The sequence below is a fragment of the Macaca thibetana genome, chromosome 1 (assembly GCF_024542745.1).
Source record: "Macaca thibetana thibetana isolate TM-01 chromosome 1, ASM2454274v1, whole genome shotgun sequence".
Taxonomy (NCBI): domain Eukaryota; kingdom Metazoa; phylum Chordata; class Mammalia; order Primates; family Cercopithecidae; genus Macaca; species Macaca thibetana.
In genome coordinates, this window is record NC_065578.1 from 115,791,051 (window position 1) to 115,814,890 (window position 23,840).

Here is a 23,840-nt window from a genome sequence, read left to right on the forward strand (position 1 = left end):
TGCCTGGTCTGGCTCCAGACGAGGCGGTGCAGTATAATGGAGCTGCAGCAGTGTCATTTAGCCACATGTAGGGCAGAATGATGTTAGGCATACCCCGACAGATCTCTGGGTGACATAAAGATGACTTCAACTTGGCGCTATCCAGGTGGATTCCTGGGGGCGCCACACCTAGACTTAGCGGGAGTGTAAGATTTGGGATAATCAGCCTGCTAGAAGAAGAAAAGCGACCATCTATTGTGCCTTTATCATATGCAAAACTTTAATGACACTATTTCGTTGATTCTGACATAAGACCTTCTAAAGAGATACTATTTTCCCCATTTTACAGATGATGAAGCTGAGGTCTGGAGACTGAGTTGCCCAGAAACACACAACTAGTCAGTAGCCATGGAGGAATTGGCTTTGAAACGAAGATGTGTCTGATTTTGAGTAATTTTTTATTCCAAGATGGAGCGCAGCCTCAAAATAGAACAGACTGCTCAACTACCTCATAGAGAACGTGAGAAATAACCCAAGAAGAAGAAAGAATGAGAGGGAGCTGGAATGAACGATCATGGCTGGAGGTTCAGTAGAAGGTTGCTGGCCGCGGGAGCAAGGCCCAGGACCTAAGGAAGAAGGGCTGGCTGGGGCCATAGGAAGCAGGGGATGCCGCCAGATCAGCACCACAGCTGACTGAGGGGGGTGCCGAAGAAGCTCAGACCCTGGCAGGAAAGGACCTGGCTTTCTTGTTTAGAGCACTACACAAAATGCAATGCACTGTCAATTCTTGGGTCATCCCCTCCCTCCGCGTTCTTTTTAGCAAAAGGAGTTATTATTTCTACTTTCTATGAAAACATTCATTTCTTCAAAATCAGATGTCCTAGATCTGGAAGAAAAAAGTGGGTAAAGAGAACCAGCTGTACAGTTCAAAGGAAAATGTAGTGATGCTCTACGTCCTTTGTGTTGTGTCTCGGCCACCTGCTTCTGAGAAAGGGGCAGGAGGGGAGGAAGCATGGATTCCCCAGGGCAAGAGAGGGGCAGGGGGCAGGGGACAACCCTCAGGAGCAGACTTCTACTGGGCGGTTTTGGCACTTATTCTGGGCTTTAGTTTCCTTGCTCTTAGAGCAGGAGCTGGATCAGACGATCTCTAAGGTATCTTGCAGTTTTGTGCTTCTCCAGCATAAGCCTGGGTGTGCAGCCAGAGTGAGATAAGAAGGATAGTGGTGACCAGGGGTCATCTAAGAGATTGTTTAATGGGGGATAACAGAGTAATTGAATAATAGGAGATTGTGTTTGAAACTTATCTCATCTGCACGAATTTCCACCTTGAGATTTTCTTGCATTGTCAGTCAGAAAAAATAACTGTGGTTTTGAATAGATTGTGGGTGTTATAATCGATTGTGGGTGTCTATAAAAGGTATAGATTTTTGGTGTCAGGCCTAGGTTCACTGAGGTAGATAGCTTCCCCTCTCTGAGCACCAGGCGCCCATGTGTAGAGTAAGGATAAGAGTACATGGCTCACAGGGCAGCTGTGGAAGGGTCAGATGAGTCTCTATACAGAGAACACAAAGCACAATGCCTGGCCAAATTCCTGCAAATGTCATCTGTCCTCCTCCCCTCAAACCTCTTCTCCTCCTACTGAGGAGGGAAGCACCCAAAGTGGAGAATAGAGTTAAACAAGTTCAAATTCTTCAAGGATATAGTAAATGCTCAAATGTGATCTGTCCAGTTCTTTCGTATATAATATTCACGACAATCACATGGACCAGTTATTGCTATTCTGTTGTACCAGTGAAGAAACTGAAGGTCAGGGCTGTCTTCAGCTCATCAATAGAACTGAGATTTGAAACTCAGTCTACTGAATCCAACCCTAAATACTCTTGTCACAGACTCAAAGCTACACGTCAGGGGTAGACGTGGTGGCGGAGAATCCACTGGGAGAGCCCCAATGGTTTATGCAATCAGACTTGATCCACCCCCATGTTCTTAGGCAGCCCTGGTGCCAGGACCTTCTCACCCTTCATTCTAGCTGAAATGCAACCAGCATCACTGTCTCCCAGTGCAAGGGGATCTCTCAACTTCCTCCTATGGTTTGTCAAGTCTTTTATATCATGACCACTCCAATTCATCAAAGCATTCACGCTTATTTTGTGCCTCAGTGTTTCACAATGATTTCACTCACTGTGAGTGGAGACAGCATTATTTTCCTCATGCTGAGGTTGGGAGCAGGCTCAGAGCAGGCTCAGGGAGCTTGCATCACTTGATGGAGGCCCCACAGCAGGGCCCGTGTGGGCAGCCCAGGACCCTGCACTCATGGCGCCTGCCACTGCAGAAGATGCCCTTCACCAGTCACTGGGTCTTAACCCTGTGGCTCCAGCAGGCCTCTCAGTGGGTTTGTGTCACCCAAAGGCTGCTGAAGAACAGGGGAGTGGGGTGGCAGTGAGAAAGCACTTAGGAATTCAGTGATAACAAGGCCACCCATTCTCTCTCTCTCAGCAAGTAATGGTGACAGTTCCTTGTGCATAGTCTTCCTTAAACTTGCAGTGACATTTATTCCACCATGATTAGCAGCTGAGGCTGTGGGGAGACAGCAGGGTGATGAGTCACTTTATCTAGCTGGGTGTTACATCCGGGGCGATGTTCTGTTGCATTCGCCACCCTCCCCTGTCCCAGCTCAGGGCCCTAACAGTCTAACAGGGCTGGGACTTTCTCAAAGGCTCCCCTGACCACACCAGTTCCTCAGGAAGCTCTAAACCCCAGCTTCAGCTCTACTGATGTCACCCTACTTCCCTTTAACCCTTTTTGAGGCCTGGTTTAGAATTTGTATCTCAGCCAGAGCTCTTTCCATGACAGCTTTGTCCATGCTGTTTACTCCTGGATAGTTCTCAGGCCCAGCCATCTACCAGCCCAGTGCCTGGAGTCAGACAGACCTGGATGGAAATCCTGGTTCCACCACTGACTAGCAATGTAACCTTAACCATGTTACTACTACACTTCTATGAGCTTCTGTTTTTCCATCTGTACAGTGGGACTAATACTACTTACCTACTCCTACTGAAGGGTGAGATGCAGCAGGGAATGTGCTTAGCACAGGGCCTGGAAGAACATAGTAAATGCTTAATGGTAATTCCAGCACTTTGGGAGGTCAAGGTGGTCAGATCGCTTGAGTCCAGGAGCTCAAGACCAGCCTGAGCAACACAGCAAGACAAGACCCTGTCATAAAAAAAAAAAAAAAAAAGAAATTGCTTAATGAATGATTGTGTGTGTGTGTGTTCCCCCTGAGCATTTGACTTTTCTTTTCTGTATTTTTCCATCATATACCAATTACAGACCACACGGCTCACATCATTTCTGTCTTCTCAAGCATCCTGGTTTCTTTTCATTCTTTCTTTTGTTTTTGACTTTTTAGCTTCTTTTTTCTGGACTTTTTTTTTTCTTTTCTTTTTTTTTTTTTTGACAGAGTCTCGCTCTGTTGCCCAGGCAGGAGTGCGGTGGTGTGATCTCGGCTCACTGCAACCTCTGCCTCCCAGGTTCAAGCAATTCTCCTGCCTCAGCCTCCTGAGTAGCTGAGACTACAGGCACCCACCACCATGCCTGGCTCATTTTTTGTATTTTTAGTAGAGGCGGGCACAGTGTTAGCCAGGATGGTCTCGATCTCCTGACCTGGTGATCTGCCCGCCTTGGCCTCCCAAAGTGCTGGGATTACAGGCATGAGCCACTGTGCCCGGCTTCTGGACCATTTTTAATCATCCTTTGAAGTTTTCATTTACTCTGTTAAGTGATTTATGATAGCAAAATGTCAATATTTGTAACATTTTTCTGTCTTACCCAACAGGACAGGGAATGGAAGCTGACAGGCTAGCTGCAAAAATTAATTAAAGCGATGAATTATTTTTTAAAACACAAAAATGGGCAAACGGTACAAATAGGCAATTCATAGAACAAGTTCATATGATCAAAAACATATGAAATGATTTTAGACTAGTAATCAGAGTAACGTTTAAATTTAAGAAGCAGTGAGATATTTCTTTACTTCTATCAGAATGATCAAGATTTAGAAAGATGAATATCTATTGCTAGTGGGAATACAGGGAAAAGGTTACTTTAATATTTGTTCTTGGATGTTGTCTTAGTTCATTTTGTGTTGCTATAACCAAATACCTGAGACTGGGTAATTTATAAAGAAAAAATTTAATTTCTCATATATTGGAGGCTGGGAAGTCCGAGGTCCCAAGTGGCCACTTCTGGTGAGGGCTTTCCTGCTGGTGGGAACTCTGTGCAGAGTCCTGAGGTGGCACAGAGCATCACACAGTGAAGGGGTCCAAGATAGAGCCAAACAGGCCTTTATAACAGAGCCACTCCTGCAATAACTAACCCACTCCTGTGATAACACATTAACCCATTAATCCATTTATAAGAGCAAAGCTGTCATGACTCAATCACCTCTTAAAGGCTCCACTTCTTAATACTATTACGATGGGGATTAAGTTTCAACATGAGTTTCGTAGGAGACACACATTTAAACCATAGAGGGTATTATAGCCTTTTTGGAAAGCAATCTGGTGATATCTATTATATAGTTTGGATATGTGTCCTCTTTAAATCTCATGTTGAAATGTAATCCTCAGCATTAGAGGTGGGGCCTGGTGGAAGGTGATTGGATCATGGGGATAGATTTCTCATAAATGGTTTAGCACCATCCCCTTGGTGCTGTCCTCACAATAGTGAGATAGTTCTCCTGAAATCTGGTTGTTTAAAAGTGTGTGGCGCCCTCCTCCGACTTGCTCCTGCTCTTGCTGGGTGACATGTCTGCTACTGGTTCACCTTCTGCCATGAGTAAAACTCCCTGAGGCCTCCTCAAAAGTAAAAGCTCCCTGAGGAAAAGCAGATGCCAGTGCCTTGCTTGTACAGCCCGCAGAACTACGAGCCAATTAAATCTCTTTTCTTCATAAATTACCCAGCCTCAGTTACTTCTTTATAACAAAGCAAGAACAGCCTAACATAATCTATTAAAATTGAAGTTTCCGGAAGCAGTGGCACGTGCCTTTAGTCCCAGCTACTGGGGAGGCTGAGGCAAGGGGATCATTGAGCACAGAAGTTCAAGGCTCCAGTGAGGTATGATTGCATTTATGAGAGCCACTACACTCCAGCTTATGGGCAACATAGTGAGACCCTGTCTCTGAAAAAAAGAAAATTAAATTAAAAATACATACACCTTTTGACTTAGCGTTTCTATTCATGGGAATCTACCCCATAGGAATACCTAAATGTGTGGCTATATAAACGAGGATGTATAATAAATTATTGTTTATGGTGGAAAACAAACAAAACCTAGAAGCAAAGCAAACGTTCTTCAAAAGAAGAATGGTTGAATATATTTAGACTTGCCAAGAAATATGCTGCAGCCATTAAAAAATAAATTGGAGGCTGGATGCAGTGGAACATGCCTGTAATTCCAGCACTTTGGAGAGACTGAGGCAGATGGATCATTTGAGCTCAGGAGTTTAAAAACAGCCTGGGGAACATGGCAAGACCCCATCTTTACTAAAAATACAAAAAAGAAAAAAAAAATAGCAGGGCATGGTTGTGCATGCCTGTGGTCCCAGCTACTCAGGAGGCTGAGGTGAGAGAATCACTTGAGCCTTGGGGTTGGAGGCTGCAGTGAGCCAATATCACTTCAGCCTGGGTGACAGAGTGAGACCCTGTCTCAAAAATAAAATAAAATAAATTGGAGCTACATCAGGTGACTCATAGAGATTAAAATGAATCATTGATGAGACAAAGCTGAGTGAATAAAATTAGGCATAAAATTATCTTAATTTTACAAAGAAGTAATGCCACTCTCCCCATCCCATGTGTGTATGGGAGCCAACACACATGAGCGTGGAGGATCCAGAACACATTGGATCCTGATCAATATGGCAGGATCCAGACCAAGCTTTCTTCATGGGTTTTGGGGGCTGGACAGTCATATGATGCAGACAAGGGTGTCAGGGAGTCGGAGAAAATGAGGGAGGACCCAAGCAGAAGAAAACGATGGCATCAAAATTAAAACTATATATATAACATGTAATTACATAGTAATTACATGTTATATATTAAAAAATCACATAGTGATTATATATAATATGTATTTTCTTCTTACATCCACTCATAGACTTTTACATTTATGTGTTACGTATTAATGTAAAAGTATATTTATTGTGAGTAGATGTAAGAAGAAAAATTTTAAATTATGTATATATATCTTATTTTTGTTAACCTAAAATGTAGAAATATACATTCCTTCACTAAGATTTTGACATAGTCAAAGTCTTTTCATTGAGACTACGTACATTTTTCAGAGTTCTTCCTTATTCTTTCATACAAAAATCACATCCTTAATGCATTGTCTACAATTTCTAATTTCAGTTTCTGCAGAGTGGAGTGAGAGCTTAAAGATACTTGCAAAGCAATTTTAGTACAGCAACCTTATAACCTTATAGATGTGGTACTTTTCCCACTGTCTTTTCAGCTGTCTTGCTTGTACCCAATCCACGAATCTAATTTTAGCATGTCTCCTTTATTAAGCCTTTGTAAAACTGTCAACTTGTTTCTTATAAAAAACAATAACTCTTTCTCTTTTGCATTCACACTTCACCAGCTTACGTGACAATGTTAAAGTATAGCTAATATAATAGATTCTTGGGAACAAACACATCTCGTTGTAGGCAACATTCATATCAGCAGGTAGCCACCATTATCTGTGGCATCCTGGAAGGCATGGGCATCCTTCTGGCCTGAGCATTCAGTGAGCCCAGGAACTGAGTCAGTTCCTAGTAGCAGCACTGAAAATCCTCATGTGCCATGAGTTGATGATGAGTGGGTAACTAGCCTGTCAGGATATACCTAGCTCTCTGATTTTACTGTTATTCTATGATTAAAATATCTAGGGCTGTGCGTGGGCATAGGCTGGGAGGCATGGAGGATTACATCCTCCTTTTTCAAACTGTGTAGCATTTTGCTAATGTGGCAGAGTTTGTGATGAGTGGCATGGCTTGGGTAGGGCAGACAGCATACTACAATCCTATCTTGGGAGCAGCAAGGCAGTGCTGGGACAGGACTATGACCCAGATTCATATCTCCTAGTCACTGCTAGGTGACTGTGGACAAGTCGTCTCAACTCAGTACATCTGTTGTCTTCAAAATGGGGTGATGCTATCTGATTCACCAAGATGTTTTGAGATTCAAACGAGATAAACATTTTTTAAAGTATTTGCCACAATGACAGGGCCATCAGAGTTACTTTCATACCTACACACCCTGTGTACACTTGTAGCAATGGGATGGAGGGAGGGACTTCATCTCTATGACAAGCAGCAAGGTTCCTGGGGAAGAGTCTATTTTTTGGAGGCATGCACAGGAGATCTGGATACTGCTTTCACCCGCTGCCCGTTGCACATCCTTGGTCAAGTCACTTAATCTCCCTGAATTTCAGTTGTGTCACCCAGGAATAATAGTAGGAAAATTCCATCTAGCTTGAGCTATTGTGGTGCGGATTAAATAGAGATTATGGGACCAAAGGTGGCTGGAACACAGGAGAGGCAGAATAGATTTTATCCTTGTAGGTGTGACTCAGTCCATAAACTAAGATCTGAAAAAAAAAAATATGCCCTCTAGTTTCGGTGACTCAACTTCCCATTTCTCTTGGTTGGTGAAGAATTTAAACCCCACCCCTTCCTGGGGAGTCCACTGCCCTGGCACTGTGGACGATGACCTCACATTATGAAGCAGGGTGGAGATTTGCCCTTAATCTTCAATCTACACAGCTTAAGACCAGATGTGCTTTGCCCTGTCTTCCTGTCCTGTGTCTCTCTTGCTCCCAGGACATGTTCAAAGCACACAATTATCCCCACAGCTTGAGTTCAGAGCCAGGAAACAAATGAGTGCAAGAAAATAGGGAGGAGTAGAGCTTGTGAACTGGAGAGAGATGCCCATCTAAAGGCATATCATTTTTTTTTTTTAAGTTTAATACTGTGAGGGCCAAATAAAACATGCCTGTGGGTTGACTGGGCCATGGGCCTCTTCACTGCTCTGTGAATGTGCAGGGCCTGCTCTCACTTCAGGGCCTCTGCTGGGAATTCCCAACTTGGGATCCCATCTGTGACCCCCTGACAGGTCTGCTGGAAGATCCCTCAGTGAGGTCTTTCCTTGTCCCTTCCTACACTCCCCACCCCTTCCCTGTTCTATTCTTCTCTATGGCTCTTAGTGCTGTGGTTTATTTACCCTGGTTAATGTCTATCTCTATCCAGTAGAATGCAAGCCCCAAGTAGACAGTCAAGAACTATGTGTTGAATGAATGGGTGGATGGATGGATGGATGACTTCATCGTGGAATGAGATACTCACCTTAGGCAGAAATTGTAAGGGCAACATCAAAAACCTCAGTAATCAAGATCGATAATATTTTAATGCAATTTTTTTTTTAGTCACAGTGCAAAAAATCTGTGATGAACAAACTATCAAATTTTTAAATAAAGGCACATCCAAAAGAAGTTGCAAGTAAGCTAAAGTTAATTTAAAATTATTTAAAATCCTCACTTGTTCAAGAAAAAATTCTCAAACACGGCAGTGTTCTCAATTGAAAACAAAATAGGAAGTAGATTTTGAAATTTTTACTAATGAGTGTTCTTCCATCAAAGCCAGGAAAGTAACATTCTAATAAATTTTGGGGCTTTTGTTTGTTTGTTTGGTATAAGTAAAATATTTAAACTTAATATAGAGTTTTAATGTACCTACTTTTCAATTTTCCAACTTCTTTTTATGCTACCTCAATGTTCTGAAAAAAAATAACCAATTAAAATACATCAAGGCCAGGTGAATTCGAGGCACTTTGGGAGGCTGAGGCGGGAGTATCTCTTGAGCCTAGAATTCAAGGCTAGCCTGGGCAACATAACAAGAACCTGTTTTTGTATTTTTTAAAAGTAAAAAAGAAAAAAGAAAGAAAAATTTTTTTAAAAGGAAAATACATCAAGACCTGTACCACAGAGGCCCACATTTTTCTTTTGCTCCAGGCTACATGTGGGTTGCCAGGGCAATGGTTCTCAGCAGATGCATGCTGATGAAGCAGTATCATCAGCCATCCTTCCCAAGCAGACTGTTGTAATGTTCACAGCCTAAATTGCTTTCATCTACAGCAGTGAGAGGTGTGGGATTTCAGGAGCCTGCTGAGGGAGACTGCCTCTTTGGGGGTGCTTTTCAGTCATCCCCAAATCAAGCCATGTGGGCCTACTCCAGTGAGCACTAGCTTTTCCTTTGCATGGAAGGATCTTGAAAAAGAAAAAGAATTGTTGAGATCAAGAAGAGGAAAGGCTTGGGGAGAGAGGAAGGACTCGACCTCATTTTCTAGGTATCAGACATCAACACAGGCGGTTTGGGCAATCCACACATTTGTTCACATTGAATTTACTTCTGCCATTATCCACCACTCCCGCTCTGACCCAGAGATGCCTCCCAAAACGCCCAGCACCACAAGCCCTCACTAGGTGCTGGGCTGCAGCTGGGCTCACGCTGCATAGCCCAGAAGCCAGTGCCATCTTCCCCAAACCGGTGCCACTCCACACCAGGAGTGGTTGTGGGGAGGCACCCTGGTGTTGTGGAAAAGCACTGGAGTGGAGACCAGGGTACTGGAGTTCCTGCCATGAACTAGGTACAAGACCTTGGTCCAATTACCTTCCCTATCGCAGTCCAAGTTTTCTTGTCTGTCTGACGAGGTATCTGAGGACCCATCCTAGCCTCAAGAGTCTAGAAGGCAGAGTTCAGCTTAGTATTCGATGTATTTGCTACATGCTCAACGTAAGTGGTTAAAAGCCAATGACCTCTTTAGAGAGTACCTAAATTAAAGATAGACTCTTTCTTGGAGCAAACACAAAACAAAACTTGGAGAAGACTTTCGGAGGGTTCCCTACTACATGTGGAAGATTGACTGCACACATTTATCTTCTTACATTATAGCTTGGTGGTTAAGAGACTTCTGGGGCCACACTGTTTGGGGTTGAATCCTGGCTCCGCCACTTATTACTGACCTGAGACAAGTCTCTGTCCATTTCTTCACTTGCAAAACAAAGAACTGAGGACAGGGTGATAAGGTGGCTATCTGGAAGCCAAGAAGAGAGCCCTCACCAGGAACTGAATTGGCCAGCATCTTGTTCTTGGACTTTCCAGCCTCTAGAACTATGAGAAGTAAACATGCGTTTAAGATAGCCAGCACCATCCAAACAGACTAATACAAATGAAGAGACTGGTTTTAGGAGGAGCAAGGAGAGTGTATCCTAGATTAAGAGGAGGGGAGGCAAAGTGCAGTGGTGCTGAGGGAGCTGGGTGTGTAGATGTGATGGAAGTGTGAGGGAGGTCTCTTCTGAATGCTATTTTTTTCCAGAGAGTTGAGAAGCAAAGTGATCAGTTGAGAGTGAGGACACAGGATTGAAGATCTAGGAAGAGAAGTGAAGAGACGGCAACAAAGCAATGTAATGAAGACATTTGAGAAACACTACAAATCTGCCAAACGTTTGAAGTAATTAAAGATAAACTAATCAGCTTGGTGGTCAATTTTTCTCCAGGTACATCCAGCGGTTTGGGTGCAGAGAGGAAACTGGTAGAGATAACTATAACCATGGCTGGGACTTGGCCAAATGAGAATGGCAAAGCGAGAGAGGAAAAGAGTGATGGTAAAGGAGTAATTGTAGGCCAGGCGCAGTGGCTCATGCCTGTAATCCCAGCACTTTGGGAGGCCAAGGCAGGCAAATCACCTGAGGTCAGGAGTTCAAGACTAGTCTGGCCAAAATGGTGAAACCCCATCTCTACTAACAATACAAAAAAAAATAAATTAGCTGGGCGTGGTGGCGCACACCTGTAATCCCAGCTACTTGGAAGGCTGAACCTGGGAGGTGGAGGTTGCAGTGAGCCAAGATCGCGCCACTGCACTCCAGCCTGGGCAACAAGAGTGAAAGTCCGTCTCAAAAAAGAAAAGAAAAGAAAAGAAAAAAAGAAAAGAATAGAAAAGAAAAGAAAAAGAAAAGGAAAAGGAGTAATTGTAATGATGAACAATGGGAATCTAAGCCAGGTAAGAGGAAGAGTGAGAACTCGAAGGGTTTCAGGGCCAGGGAACAGGTAGCAAGGTCACTGGCTTGTAGGCTCTAGTGGGTTTGAAGAATTTTTGGAGTTGGAGCCCTCAAGGGAGTGACGTGGACGATATGAAGTAAGGACTAGTGAAGTCAGATGCTTGTTACAGAGACTATGTGGGCATGCTGCAGATATAGGACAGGAGTATGGCTATGGGGTGGCTAGCTGAAAAAAGAAGAAAAGACCATGCTAGGCTATTAGATTTGTAGGTTTTGAAAGCATTCAAAATCTGGAAGAAGTGATGTCACAGAGAAGACTTTGACATAGTGCTAAAACCTCCAAGGGATGGGGAATAACAAAGATAACTGGAACAAGGGATGTCAGGTGGTGATGATTAGCTGGCATGAGCATCAAAGTTGAGGAAGCGCACTGGTCTGCAGGCAGAGAAGAGCAAGGAGGACATCTTTTCCCCCAATCCCTGAATACAAGGGATGCAGGAAAGAAAACAGCTACTCCTTGAGAGGCTGTGGGAGGCAGCATCCCCGGGGAGAGTTGGGTTTCGATTAGAACAGCGAGGCGAAGGAGATATTCACAGAAGAGGACATCAGGGATGTCGCTGCTGATGGATGGGGGCAGAAAGCAGGGCATACAGAGCTACATGGGACAGAAGTCTCCAGGGGAGTCATGGGCTTCCTACAGGGCCTGGGATAAAGGGTTTGACAAGATTAGTCTGAGACAGGATAGGAAGCCATGCCACCTGGAGATGGGGGAGCTGGGGAGATGCGGGTCTTCCCAGAAGCACTCAGGGCTCCTTTCCCACTCTTGCTGAGGCCTGTGGAAGTTCAGATGCAGGCTGTTCTAGAGAGAACAGATGTAGCCCGAGGGCTTTTTTTGTTTTTTTTATTTTTTTTGTTTTGAGATGGAGTCTCATTCTGTCCTGCAGGCTGGAGTGCAGTGGTGCGATCTCAGCTCACTGCAAGCTCCGCTTCCCGGGTTCACGCCATTCTCCTGCCTCAGCCTCCCGAGTAGCTGGGACTACAGGCGCCCGCCACCACGCCCGGCTCATTTTTTGTATTTTTAGTAGAGTCGGGGTTTCACCATGTTAGCCAGAATGGTCTCGATCTCCTGACCTCATGATCCACCCGCCTTGACAGGCCCATCTTGGAGTCAAGAAATATTGATTTCTTCCTTCAGGCTGGAGACTCTCATGTGATAGGAATTCCAGTGCAGGCACAAGCTGAAGCGTCTGTGTATTGACTTGGGTTTACATGGCTGCTAGGGGCAACTGGCACCGTCCACCTCCTCAGGAGTGGTTGCCACTCCGTATTTGTTATGACTACGGTTTTCCAGCTATTGTCTGCATTGACCTCCCAGTGTGACAGCTAACCAATGCAACAAACTAAGTAGGCTAATGAATGGCAGCGAGAGAAGTCTCCCCGCCCCACCTGTGTTATACAACTGCACTGGATGGTGGTGATCTGGTCTTTTCAAAAGCAGCAGAAGTAAAGACCCATGTGTTCACTTGCCTCCTACCTACCGCAGTGGAACCCAATGAGGAACAGTACTTTTCTCTCTCACTCCATGAATGACCCTATAATGAATTATTTTTCCCCTAAAGCAAGGGAGAAAGAGTATAGATTTTAAAAGGGTACATGACCCTTATTTTTCTATCTTAGGAAAACAATAGACAAACCACCTAGTCACTTATGTACATATTTACATTTATTTACAAAAGTTTCTATATCATCAGTAAAAACAATTTAGTGACAAAAAAGCAAGCACCCCGTCATATAATAGGTTGATGACACTTGAAACTAATGCATGTTCTTTGTTTGTAAGTATTTCTTCTTAAAAAAAATAGCTGCTTCAAGTTACATTTCCAACAGTTCTTCGAAAATTGAAATTTTTCAAAAATTTCTCTTCAAATGAGAAATCAGATGGCTTTTTAGTTTTCAAAATAATTTAGTTATGCTGTTGTCTTCATCTTCTGTTACCAATCAATTGGAGCTACAAAAAAAATTTTTCATATTATTAACTTGTAAAATGCAGTAAATCTGGGCTGCAGACCAGGAGTCTTAATTACCCTCCTATTCCAATGTGAATAGCCCTTTTGTAATAAACTCATCAAAGCCAGGAAGCTAGGGAGCAGGGATGGAGGAAGAACCGCCTTGAGTGCTCTTGGGATGGTAGTCTGAGTCCCACCTGAAGAACAGCCTTCAGGATGCTGCACTCAATAGCAGCCCCAAGGCTCCTCCCGCCGACTCTCTGAGTATAACTGAAAGACTGAAAAACAGAGCTGAGACTGTTAGACCCCTCTGTAAACTGTCACCCATTTCTAACAGCTACTTCCTTCTTCGCTACATGAAACTCCTGGGGATGGTTTTCTTCCAACCCAAACTTGTCTTCCTCTTTAGTCACCTCTGTGGCAATGACAGAACAATCTCTGGCTGTCTCAGAGTAAATCTGCCAAAAAACAAAACCACATCCTTAAGCAAGCCCTTAAACCGAGTCTATTTCCTGGCCTCCTCCCCCATGGTCTGCGTTATTTCCATGGAGCTCAAAATCAGACCAGGCCAGAGCTCCCCAAACATTTGTATCTCATCAGTAACAAGAATTCATGAGAAATTAGTGCTGGGGTCACGGGGTGGGGTAAAGGAGAGCAAACTACAAGTTTCCCTCCTTGGGAGCCTCACAGAACATGAAATGAGTGGTGTGACTTTCTGAGGGGGAACAGTGGGAAATGTTTTTAAACCAGGTTGGCTGGCACAGGATTCTTGCTGGGACAGCTTTTTGCCGGTCTCTGCTCCCCTGCCCTCTCCCAGCAGTCTCCTCACCCACTAGAAGGAATCAAGCCTGCTTCTCCAGCTTGGCTCCTGCCTGAGATTCCCACCTGTAAATCATTCTTCTCGGAGAAATAGGACTCCCTGTTTCCTTTTTAATTTGGCTGACTTTGTGATCTGTTTTCTAGACGCTTACACAAAAAATACCAGGGCACTCAGAAATTGCCTATGTTGAACTGCCGGGGTGGGAAGTGTGGTGTGGTCATTTCCCGTCAGATGTCTGCTTATCTACTCATCTGTCCTCTGTTGTTCCTAATTGGGTTTAGTTCTTCCTGGTCCTGCCCTCATGCAGCTGGGGAAATATCACATTTGTTCCTGGTTATGCTTGCCCCTTTCTCATCTCCTCCCCCGATCCCCTCCATCTCCACCATATATAGAACCTTTTAACATTTTAATTTAACTTAATTTTTTGGATGCCCAGGCTGGTCTCTAACTACTAGGCTCAAGAAATCCTCCCACTAACTCCTAAGCTCATGTAATCCTCCCACCTCAGCCTCCCAAGTAGCTGAGACTACAGGTGTGTGCTACCACACCCAGCTTCATAACCCTTTAGTAACTGAGCTTAGGGAATTCCCCCTGCTGCCACAGTGGGTTAAGTTTAAAATTGATTATTAAATAGGCAGTAAGCACACATGATGCAGAATTTGAATAGTAAATAAAAATATACCAAGAAAAGTAAGCTCTTCTCTCAATCTCAGCCCCAAATACTCGGGTCTCTCCCTAGAATGTCACCTTAGGGAGGTCAGTGTTACCTTTCTAGACTCCTCATTCCAAAGCAGTGCTTTTCATGCAAAATGTTCCTGCTCAAGAACCTACAATGGCTGCCTATTTCCATATCACTCCATTCCAAGGACCTCCTTGCAAATATTCAGTGTCTTTTGCCTCTACTTCAACTCGATACCAGGCAGGTCAACCTTACTATCAAATAAATCACAACAGATTTAATTCCCTCTCATGTATTTGCCTCTGCTGTTTATCCCACCTGGAAAGGCTTTTCTACTCCACTCTCATTCTGAAAATGTAGGTCACATCCTACCCCCTCCGAAGCTTTTCTGATTATTCTGGCCTCTTCAACTCCCCTGCATTGGTTGCTCAGCCCTCACCATCGTATCACACATTCTGCCTATCACCTGTGCTTCCTGCCTAAGTCCTTCTAAGAGTTTCTTACGCTCACGTGCATCCATTCTCTCTCCCTGGTGTGGCCACAAGCTTCTTGTGGGAGGAACCCTATTATATGCTTTCTCTGAATCCCACACAATGTCTAGCCTCGCTGGGTACTCTGACCCCACCCTATTAGCTCGCACAGTGCCTGGATTCGCCTAATCTCCAAAATGTTTGTTGTGATGAAAGGAACAGATGAAGGAATGAGTTCTGGAATGCCCACTGCCTTTCCCCATGGCCCTGGATGATGCCCCCCTACCCCCATCATTGGTGGTGGTGGCTTTGCCTCCCCCAACCACTCAGAGTTCCCCTCCACTGTAACCACCTAGATCTCAGCAGAGACCTGACTTGGCTCTTGCACTCTCACTGGGGCTCACGCATATTGTTCAGATCTGAAATGCCCTCCTCTGACCACAAGCCTGGAGGTCTCTACCTCTCCTGCCTCACCTCATCTCCAGCTACTTGGTTCCTCTCTGCCTGGCCTCCCGGCCCATCAACCCCTCATGGCCTTGGGTCCTCCCAGCTTGGGCCTGTGGCTGACTGAGCTGCCCCTTGGACTCCCTTGCCTCCACGCCTCCTGCCACAGCTTGTTTCTCCTGCGCTGTTCCACTTGGCAGCTGAGGAGAAAGGACACCTTGTGGCCCATCCATTGATCCCACCTCACCTAGGTCCTTGCTGCTGCTTAGCCATCCTCCCTTCATCCCTGCACTGACCACAGCAACTGACTCAACAAAACCAAAGGTCTTAACCCCTCGCCTACCTCCTTGTCTTTGCAACTTTAACATGTAGCCTCCTCCCTCAAGTCTCTAATGTGGGGGTACCCTGGCTCTGATCCTGGACTTTGCTTCCCCAGTCCTGCCTCCTCTGCTTTTTCCCATCACCCTAGGGCATCTGGTTTTTCTTTTTTAGTGACCTCAGGTGTTCATGGCATCAATTACTGTCCGGATGAAGAGGGGCCCCAATCTGTAACTCTAGCCTGAAACCCACATCTCCAATTCTGTACATGGACATCACTACCCAGGTAATACACCAGCACCCCAAAATCAACTTATCAAAGCAAAAATTCACAATTTTCCTTCCCAAGCAAGATTCCTGTGTGACTCCTCTGGGACACTTGGTCCTGTCACTTTTATTTTTCTTGAAAAATAATAGTAACAATCATCATAATGGCTAACATTTATTGAACACTATTACGAGCCAGCCACTATTGTAAGCATTTTACTTATATTACTATATTTTGACACAGTTATTTCTGTTATTATCTATGCTATCATTGTCATTTCTATATTATCATTATGCCCATTTTCCACAGAAGACAACCAAAGCACTGAGAATTTAAGTGACTTGTCCAAGGCCTGTGAGAAATGGAGCTGGCATCTGAACCAGGGGGTTTGGCACCAGAGCCTACACTGCTAGATGACAGTTTTGCTAACAGGACCTCTGCTGTTTCTCTCAAACCTAGCTCTGCGTATTCAGTTCTGCCACCATCACCCCGACTCAGCCCCTCTTCTCTGCTTGGCTGGATTATTTCATTACTCTACTAACCAGTGTCCTCATCTCATCTCCTATTAATTCGTCCCATGCTTTGCCAGCAGAGTGATCTTACTAAAGCATAGTTCTGCTAGAAAACTCTGCGGTTCTCCCCAAATGACCCAAAGCCTCTCTCAAAGTCTCAGCCTGGCCCAACCTGCCGGCCCAGCACCATCTTTCTCTAACGCCTCAACACTCGCTGCTCCAAAGAGGATGGCTTGCTACTTCTTCTTCTGCCCTTCACACCCTGGGCCTTAACTCTTCCCCTCATCCCTCAACACCCGGCTCGTGCTTCTGCCTCCTGACCACCAGTGGGATCTGCTAGGAGGGGGCCTCCTGGAGCATCCTATGGCAGTTTACTAAACCAACATTGCTGCTAATTGTGTTTGTGTCCTATCTTTTATTTGCAACTACAAGCTCAGCTCTGACCCTGGCTCCTGAAGTGAACCCTATCCCTGATCCAACTTTTCCTGGAATGGGAGGTGGAGGGAGTGTATTGTAGTGCTTAACAGTATAACTCTCGGAGTCCAAAGACTTAGATTTAAATCCCAGCCCACCACTTATTAGAAATGTGGCCTTGATATCTCACTTGACTTCTACAAATCTCATGTGCACTGTCTCTAAGCAAGGGGTAGGATACTCCTCCTGCAAGGTTCATTGAGAGGGTTCCGGGAGATGACATGCAGAGAGTGGCTAGTGCAGTGCATGGTACACAGTTGGTACTTAATACACTATGGTTCGTATATCTGCTGATGTTACTTCTTATTACTGTACAAGGCAACCAACAGATGAGTAGAATCTGGCTTCCCAAGTAATGGGCATCTACAGCAGGGCTGCTGTTGTTCTGGCACACCGTGCACAGCCTGCAGGGTACTTACTTGCTTCTGTCTGGTTTTCTGCCACATTTCCGAGTACCTAAAAATGAATAAGTTGTCTTCTCAATTAAAGAACTGAAAAGAAAAGCTGAAATGTGGGGTTACTGACTGCCTATTAGAGGCCTAAATATGGAAAACTAAGCCAGAGCCCCATCACCCTGGGATTTCCTGCTATCCTGTATGCTTAAATCAACTTGGCTACAGAGCTGGTCCAAAGAGTTGTTCAAAATTGGTCAGAACATGATAGAAAACCAAATGCAAAAACTGTTGGCAAAATAGTTAATTTTACCTTATGCATAAGGCTGAAGATGCAGGGAAGGCTAGAATGGGTTGGACCAGTGCTGTCCAACAGAAATATAATGCAAGCCACATAAGCAATTTAAAATTTTTGGTAACCACATTACAAAGTAAGAAGAAAAAGGTAATTTTTAATATTTTATTTAACATAATCTGTCACAAATATAAAATTATTTCCACATGTACTCAATATAAACATTTTCTAATGAGATATTTTACATTCTTTCACACACGGTCTTAGAAACTTATTATTTTATACTCACAGCCCATGATAATTTGGACTCCCACATTTGAAGTGCTCCGTAGCCACATGTAGCTCATGGGTACTATTTCAGACATCAAGACAGTGCTCCCACACATGCATGCATTGCTTTCCTGCCCACAGTAGGCATTCGCCCTACCCTAGAAGTATGCTAGTGGTCCAGAGGCCTAGTCAACAGGGTTGACTAGAGCTTATAAAGTTGTCTGTCAACTACAACTAGGCAGCTGGAGCTGTTTCCATTCAACTCTTTCCTCTTCTGAAGGTTCCATGCCAAACATCTCACTGTTTCCCCAATTAATGACATTAAGGTTGCTTAAAGGTTGAGATGCTTGCTGAGTTTTTTTGTTTTTTGAGACAGAGTCTCACTCCATCACCCAGGCTGGAGTGCAGTGGCACAATCTCAGCTCACTGCAACCTCTGCCTCCCTCCCGCCTCAGTCACCTGAATAGCTAGGAATACAGGCATGCACCCCCATGCCTGGCTAATTTTTGTATTTTTTTTGTAGAGATAGTGTTTCACCATGTTGTGCAGGCTAGTCGCAAACTCCTGGGCTCAAGTGATGCACCCACCTCAACCTCTCAATGTGCTGGGATTACAGGCATGAGCCACTATGCCTGGCCTCCATTTTTTTTTTTTTTTTTTTTTTTTTAGAACAAATTTTTTCAGATTATCTGGGGCTAACAGTACTGACCATGGGAGTAATTTTCTGTATATTGAATGACCTTTTTTTTTTAAGTTAAATCCAATTGTTTTGAAGTTCTATGGAAACTCAGTGCCACCTCTCTTTGGCTCAGACATCCTGGGTTAGTCCTTTAATTGAGATCTACAACAACAATTAGATCTGAGTGGAAAATGATTTTGGATTCTAGGAACCAACCTGTTCAGGACATAATTAACTCTTATACTGCTATTTGGGGATTAAAATAGATTTTTTAAAAATCTGAGCTCCCAAAATATTTTATGCACCGGGTAATAGCTGAAAACTTTCTTCAGCTGATTGTTATAATACTGTTTAGTAGAGAGTCAACTGATTGATAATCTATTACTTAGGGATGGATTTTCATGGTATTTACAACTTATAATATGAAAATGTTCTTTTCAGGAAATTATATTTAGCACTGATATCCCAAAATAGTCTAGGTCTGCAATGACCAAGAAAACTTTCTGCAATGATAGGATTATTCCTTATCTGGGCTATCCAGTATGGTAGCCACTAGCCAGATGTAGGTATTGAATACTTGAAAGGTGGTTAGTGCAACTGAGGAATGAATCTTAAATTTAATGGTATTTCATTTTAAATTCTATATTTAAATAATCACACATGGCTAATTGGCTACTATACTGAACAGTGCAGGTCTAGGGAAACTGAAACTAGTTTACAAACTTGATTCAAGACACAATGGGTCCTAGATGCTATCACTTGTAGAAAGTTTACTTTTTGGCATTCTCTGTCTGGTCTATTTCTTTTTGGTGAAGGCTGATATGGAAACTGCTTTGGCATCAAGAATATCCACTCTTCAGATTTACAGCCTGCTCTCTGTCTTTTGGGATTTGAGAGGGATTACTCATTACCAGGAATGAACAGGCTGGGAACAAATTCTCCAAGTCATCAGTTCTCCAAGCTGTGTGACTGGCCCAAGATCGCTGGGGGACTGAGAAAGGCTCAGGAAGTAATACAAGCACAATTACTTGTATTACACAAGTCACTTCACTCAACCAAAACTCCTTTCCTACCTGGGAGCCCCATTCGTGGTATATGACATGAAAATTACAAAGGTGGCAGCCTAAAGAAGTCTTTAGCAAACTCCGACTTGAAGACCAGAAGTTTAACTATATTTTGAAGCAGATCACAGGTAAAAGGAGACTATGCAACAGGTCCAGGCTATGTTCCCAGGCCTGTAAAGCTCTCTGTGGCCCAAGGATTCATTCTACCTTGAGATAATGTAGGATCTTTGGAGGAACCTAGCATGCTCAGCAGTCCCACATAAGTAAAGCAAAAGAGCTTTTGTTTCTTTTCAAATATCTAAAATTTCAAACTTTATTTTCATCCTTAAACTATTTTCTGGCCTTTGGAAAACCAATGCAAGTTTGAAAATTATTTTGTTTTAAAAAACATACATACCACGCACACACAGTACAACACATGTTACAGTTAGTGCTAATGCTACAGGTATAAGTCCATATCTGTGTCTTGAATGACCTATAAAAAAAGAAAAGAAAAGAAATTCAACTAGTTGAACTGATCAAAATGGATCCTCATTATTTGCAGATTCCACCTTGCAATTTGCTTATTTGCTGAAATTGATTTGTAGTCCACAAATCAACACCCATAGCAGTCATTCTCAGACATAAGAACAGTGATGAAAACTTTTGAGTCACCCAATAAGCAGATTCCCAGCAGAGGTGGAAGAAAGTGAAGCTCTGCCTTCTTGTTTCAGTTCTTACACTGTTAACAAGTGTCCTATTTGCAGTCTATTTAGTGCCATGATTTTGCATTTTTACGCTTTTTTGTTGGTGATTTCACTATTTTAAATGGTCCCAAAGTATAGTGTTGAAGTGCTGACAAGAGTTCCTAAGTGCAAGAAGGCTGCGATGTGCCTTGCAGAGAAAATAGGTGTATTAGATAAGCTTCACTTAGGCATGAGTTATAGTGCTGTTGGCTATGAGTTTAATGTTAATAAATCAACACTACATATTAAGGTTTATTTAAACAAAACACACATAAAACAAGGTTATAAACAGATCATTAACAAAAATGTTATGACTAGAGGCTTACAGGAACCTACCCCTGTATTTCCCGCAGGAACGTTACTTCAGTACTTGCTATTTCAGTGTTAATTTGACTTTGTAGAACTACTATGAATAACAAGATTCGACTATTTCTAAACAAACTTATATGCACAAGCTTGATACATTCCAGACCCTGTGTTATTTAATAAAAGAAGCAAATATTCCACTAGAAGGTTTGTTTCTGACCATTTCATATTGCCAGTGGAAGCAGAACTTGGCATTGTGTTTGGTAGGGCAATTCTGGCAGTTGTATATAATAAGCCTTAAAAATATTTATCATGAAGCATCTAGGCATTGTACTAAGTCATGTGCCTATAGTCTCACTAAGTCATTACAATGTTGGGCAAGTGCCTTAACCTCTCAGTGCCTCCATTTTCTCCTAGGGTAACTATACATGGGACTAATAAATATACTTATCTCATAGGGTAGTTGCACTTAAGAACAGCTATTATATATTGTCATTAACCTATTAAGTAGATGTTATTGGTATCTCTATTAACATTTTGTGACTCTACAATTCCATTTCTAAGATGTCATCCTGGGGAAACTACCAATGGTGTGCCCTTCTTCTCCCCGTAAAAAGGCACAAAGATATTTACTGCAGCCTTACTTATTATACCATAAGGCAAAAATAACCTAAGTTGTTTTCACAGCAGCCCCTTGTTTTCACAAAAAACTGTGGTATGTTCACGAGGTAAACTCTATCCAGCTATTGAAAATCCAAAATCAGAGTACACAGTGCACTGCTAAAGGACTGGGGAGGGGTCACTAAGAGCAAATGTGACATGGATATGGGAAAGGAGGGGAAAGGAAGGGAGAGGAAGAAGAGAGAGAGAAAATGAATGAATAAATAAGAATAAGATCACACTTTCCTTTTATTAAGAACACAGGTGTGTTGGAACAAATAGGCAGTCACCTATTGGTCAGATTTGAGAAGAAACTGATAGGTGCCCCTGAACATCATTTTCCCTTCTTTAGTAGCAGAATTCAGATTTTCTTTGGCAATAATACTCCCCCAGTAGTGTTTGTATACTTTCCTCAGGTGGCATACAATGCCTGGTTGCTTTTCTTTTCATGATGTCAATGCCATTGAAGATCATTGTCTAGAGCCATAATTTCATCAAGGGTTTGTAGAGTGGTTTAGTCTATCATTCCTTCTTTACTAACTACAATCTTCACATAAAGATAAACTGCCCCCATCAACAATGTGGTTACTCTGAGGTTCAGTTTATAAAGGAAAAACAGTGTTTGATTCTTCTCTTTCTTTACCGTTTTTTCAAAATAATGAGTTAGCTCCCAAGCATTCTCTAGAGATGACCAATGAGTTTTTAAATTTGTTTTTAGTACCATTATGAACTCATGAACTGAGCACAATTGATGTGTTTCAATCTACTGAAGTTGTTATTCTTATTGATGTTCCAATTGTCTTATTTTTGGCCAGAGGGAACCTCTTCAGAGTGGCTCCTGAGTCCTGTTGGTACTATCATAGTAAGTCTTTTTGATAACTTTCTTGTTATGCGGTAAAACAAGATATTCAAGGCTTATTTTAATGCATTCCATGCGCCAGATATGGAATCAGCCAACTGTCCCAAAGGCCCTGGTTCATTTTCATGGGAAATGGTAATTAGATACCATAATCTGGGTGAAGGTGGCCAATCATCCTGGTTTTCCTGAAACTGAGGAGTTTCCTGGGATGTGAAATTTGGGTGCGGAAACTGGGAAGTCTGGGCACACCAGGTAACACTGGTCACTCAAATCTGGGTCCAAGAATCAAGAAGCATGCAAATTGCTATGAGATTGGCTCTTGTTTCTAGAACATTTCAAAGGACAGAACCAGGAAATACATGATTTTCTAAGAGACAAAATACATTGATGGGTCATGCTGGCATTATGTTGAACCCTATTCAGTTGCCAAGATTCAATGGTTTTTGACTAGAGAAACAGCAATTTCATATGGTTCAAATTAATACCTTTAAATAAATCCAGGGCTACAGTTTTTACTTAACCTAATCAATTTACAGCTGAATCTCCTTTCTTTCATGCCAAACATCCCAATATTCAATAACAACAATATAAATATTCACTTGCACTTTCCTGCAGTACATACTGAACAGTAACCAAATACCAGCATTACCACTAACTATATAATTACTTAAAACATTACAATTTTTTTCTTTGTAGTTCTTTTTATCCTTAGAATGCAGCCCCTTGAAATATGCACCCAAATTACTATGTTTTTAAAACACTTGGAATTGTTCCTCTAATTGGGGTTATTCCACAAACTTGATTCATGGCTTAGTACATTAGCTTCATTTGGCTTTAAATATTTTTGAGTTTCAGGTTCGCAAAAAAACTGAACAGAGGTTACAGAAAGTTTGCACATATACCCTGCCCCTACACATGCATAGCCTCCCCATTATCAACATCCCTCACCAGAGAATTAATGAAACTACTCTGATGAAACTACTCTGATACATCATTATCACTAAAAAATCCATACATTAGCATTCAGTTGTACATTCTGTGGGTTTGGACAAATGTATAACATCGTTACAGTATCATACAGAGTATTTTCACTGCCCCCAAACTCCTCTGTGTTCCACCTATTCATATTCCCTGCCAACCACTAATCTTTTTACAGTCTCCACAGTTTTGCCTTTTCCAGAATGTCATATAGGTAAAATTACATAGCATGTAGTCTGTTCAGATTGGATTCTTTGACTTAGTAATATGAATTTAAGTTTCCTTCATGTCTTTTCATGACTTGATAGTTCTTTTCAGTGCTGAATAATATTCTACTGTCTGTTTGTGCCACAGTTTGTTTGTCTATTCATTTCCCGAAGGACATCTTGGTTGCTTCCAAGTTTTGGCAATTATTAATAAAGATGCTATAACCATCCGTGTGCGGGTTTTTATGTCAACATAAGTTTTTTTTTAATGCCTTTGGGTAAATAGAAAGAAGCATGACTGTTGTGCTGAATGGTAAGAGTATGTACCGTTTTATAAG

The 23,840-nt window shown here is 42.7% G+C and overlaps 2 protein-coding genes across 3 annotated transcripts in view; both read right to left on the bottom strand.

The window, feature by feature from the left end:
- The window catches only part of NGF (nerve growth factor), a 1,213,865-nt gene extending 1,198,494 nt beyond the window's left edge, over nucleotides 1–15,371 (bottom strand). Inside the window, exon 1 of the mRNA XM_050748412.1 lies at nucleotides 15,367–15,371. The gene's annotated coding sequence lies outside the window, so the exon portion shown is untranslated. The remainder of the gene's footprint in view (nucleotides 1–15,366) is intronic.
- The window catches only part of CD58 (CD58 molecule), a 56,183-nt gene continuing 45,128 nt past the window's right edge, over nucleotides 12,786–23,840 (bottom strand). The window contains exons 4-6 of one of the 2 annotated variants that reach the window (XM_050748280.1): nucleotides 20,166–20,243; nucleotides 17,488–17,524; nucleotides 12,786–13,085 (exon numbers count right to left, since the gene is read on the bottom strand). In XM_050748280.1, the coding sequence (XP_050604237.1) occupies nucleotides 13,076–13,085; nucleotides 17,488–17,524; nucleotides 20,166–20,243 (125 nt within the window). In that variant the 3' untranslated portion in view covers nucleotides 12,786–13,075. The remainder of the gene's footprint in view (nucleotides 13,086–17,487; nucleotides 17,525–20,165; nucleotides 20,244–23,840) is intronic. The other variant, XM_050748288.1, reaches the window with a different exon arrangement.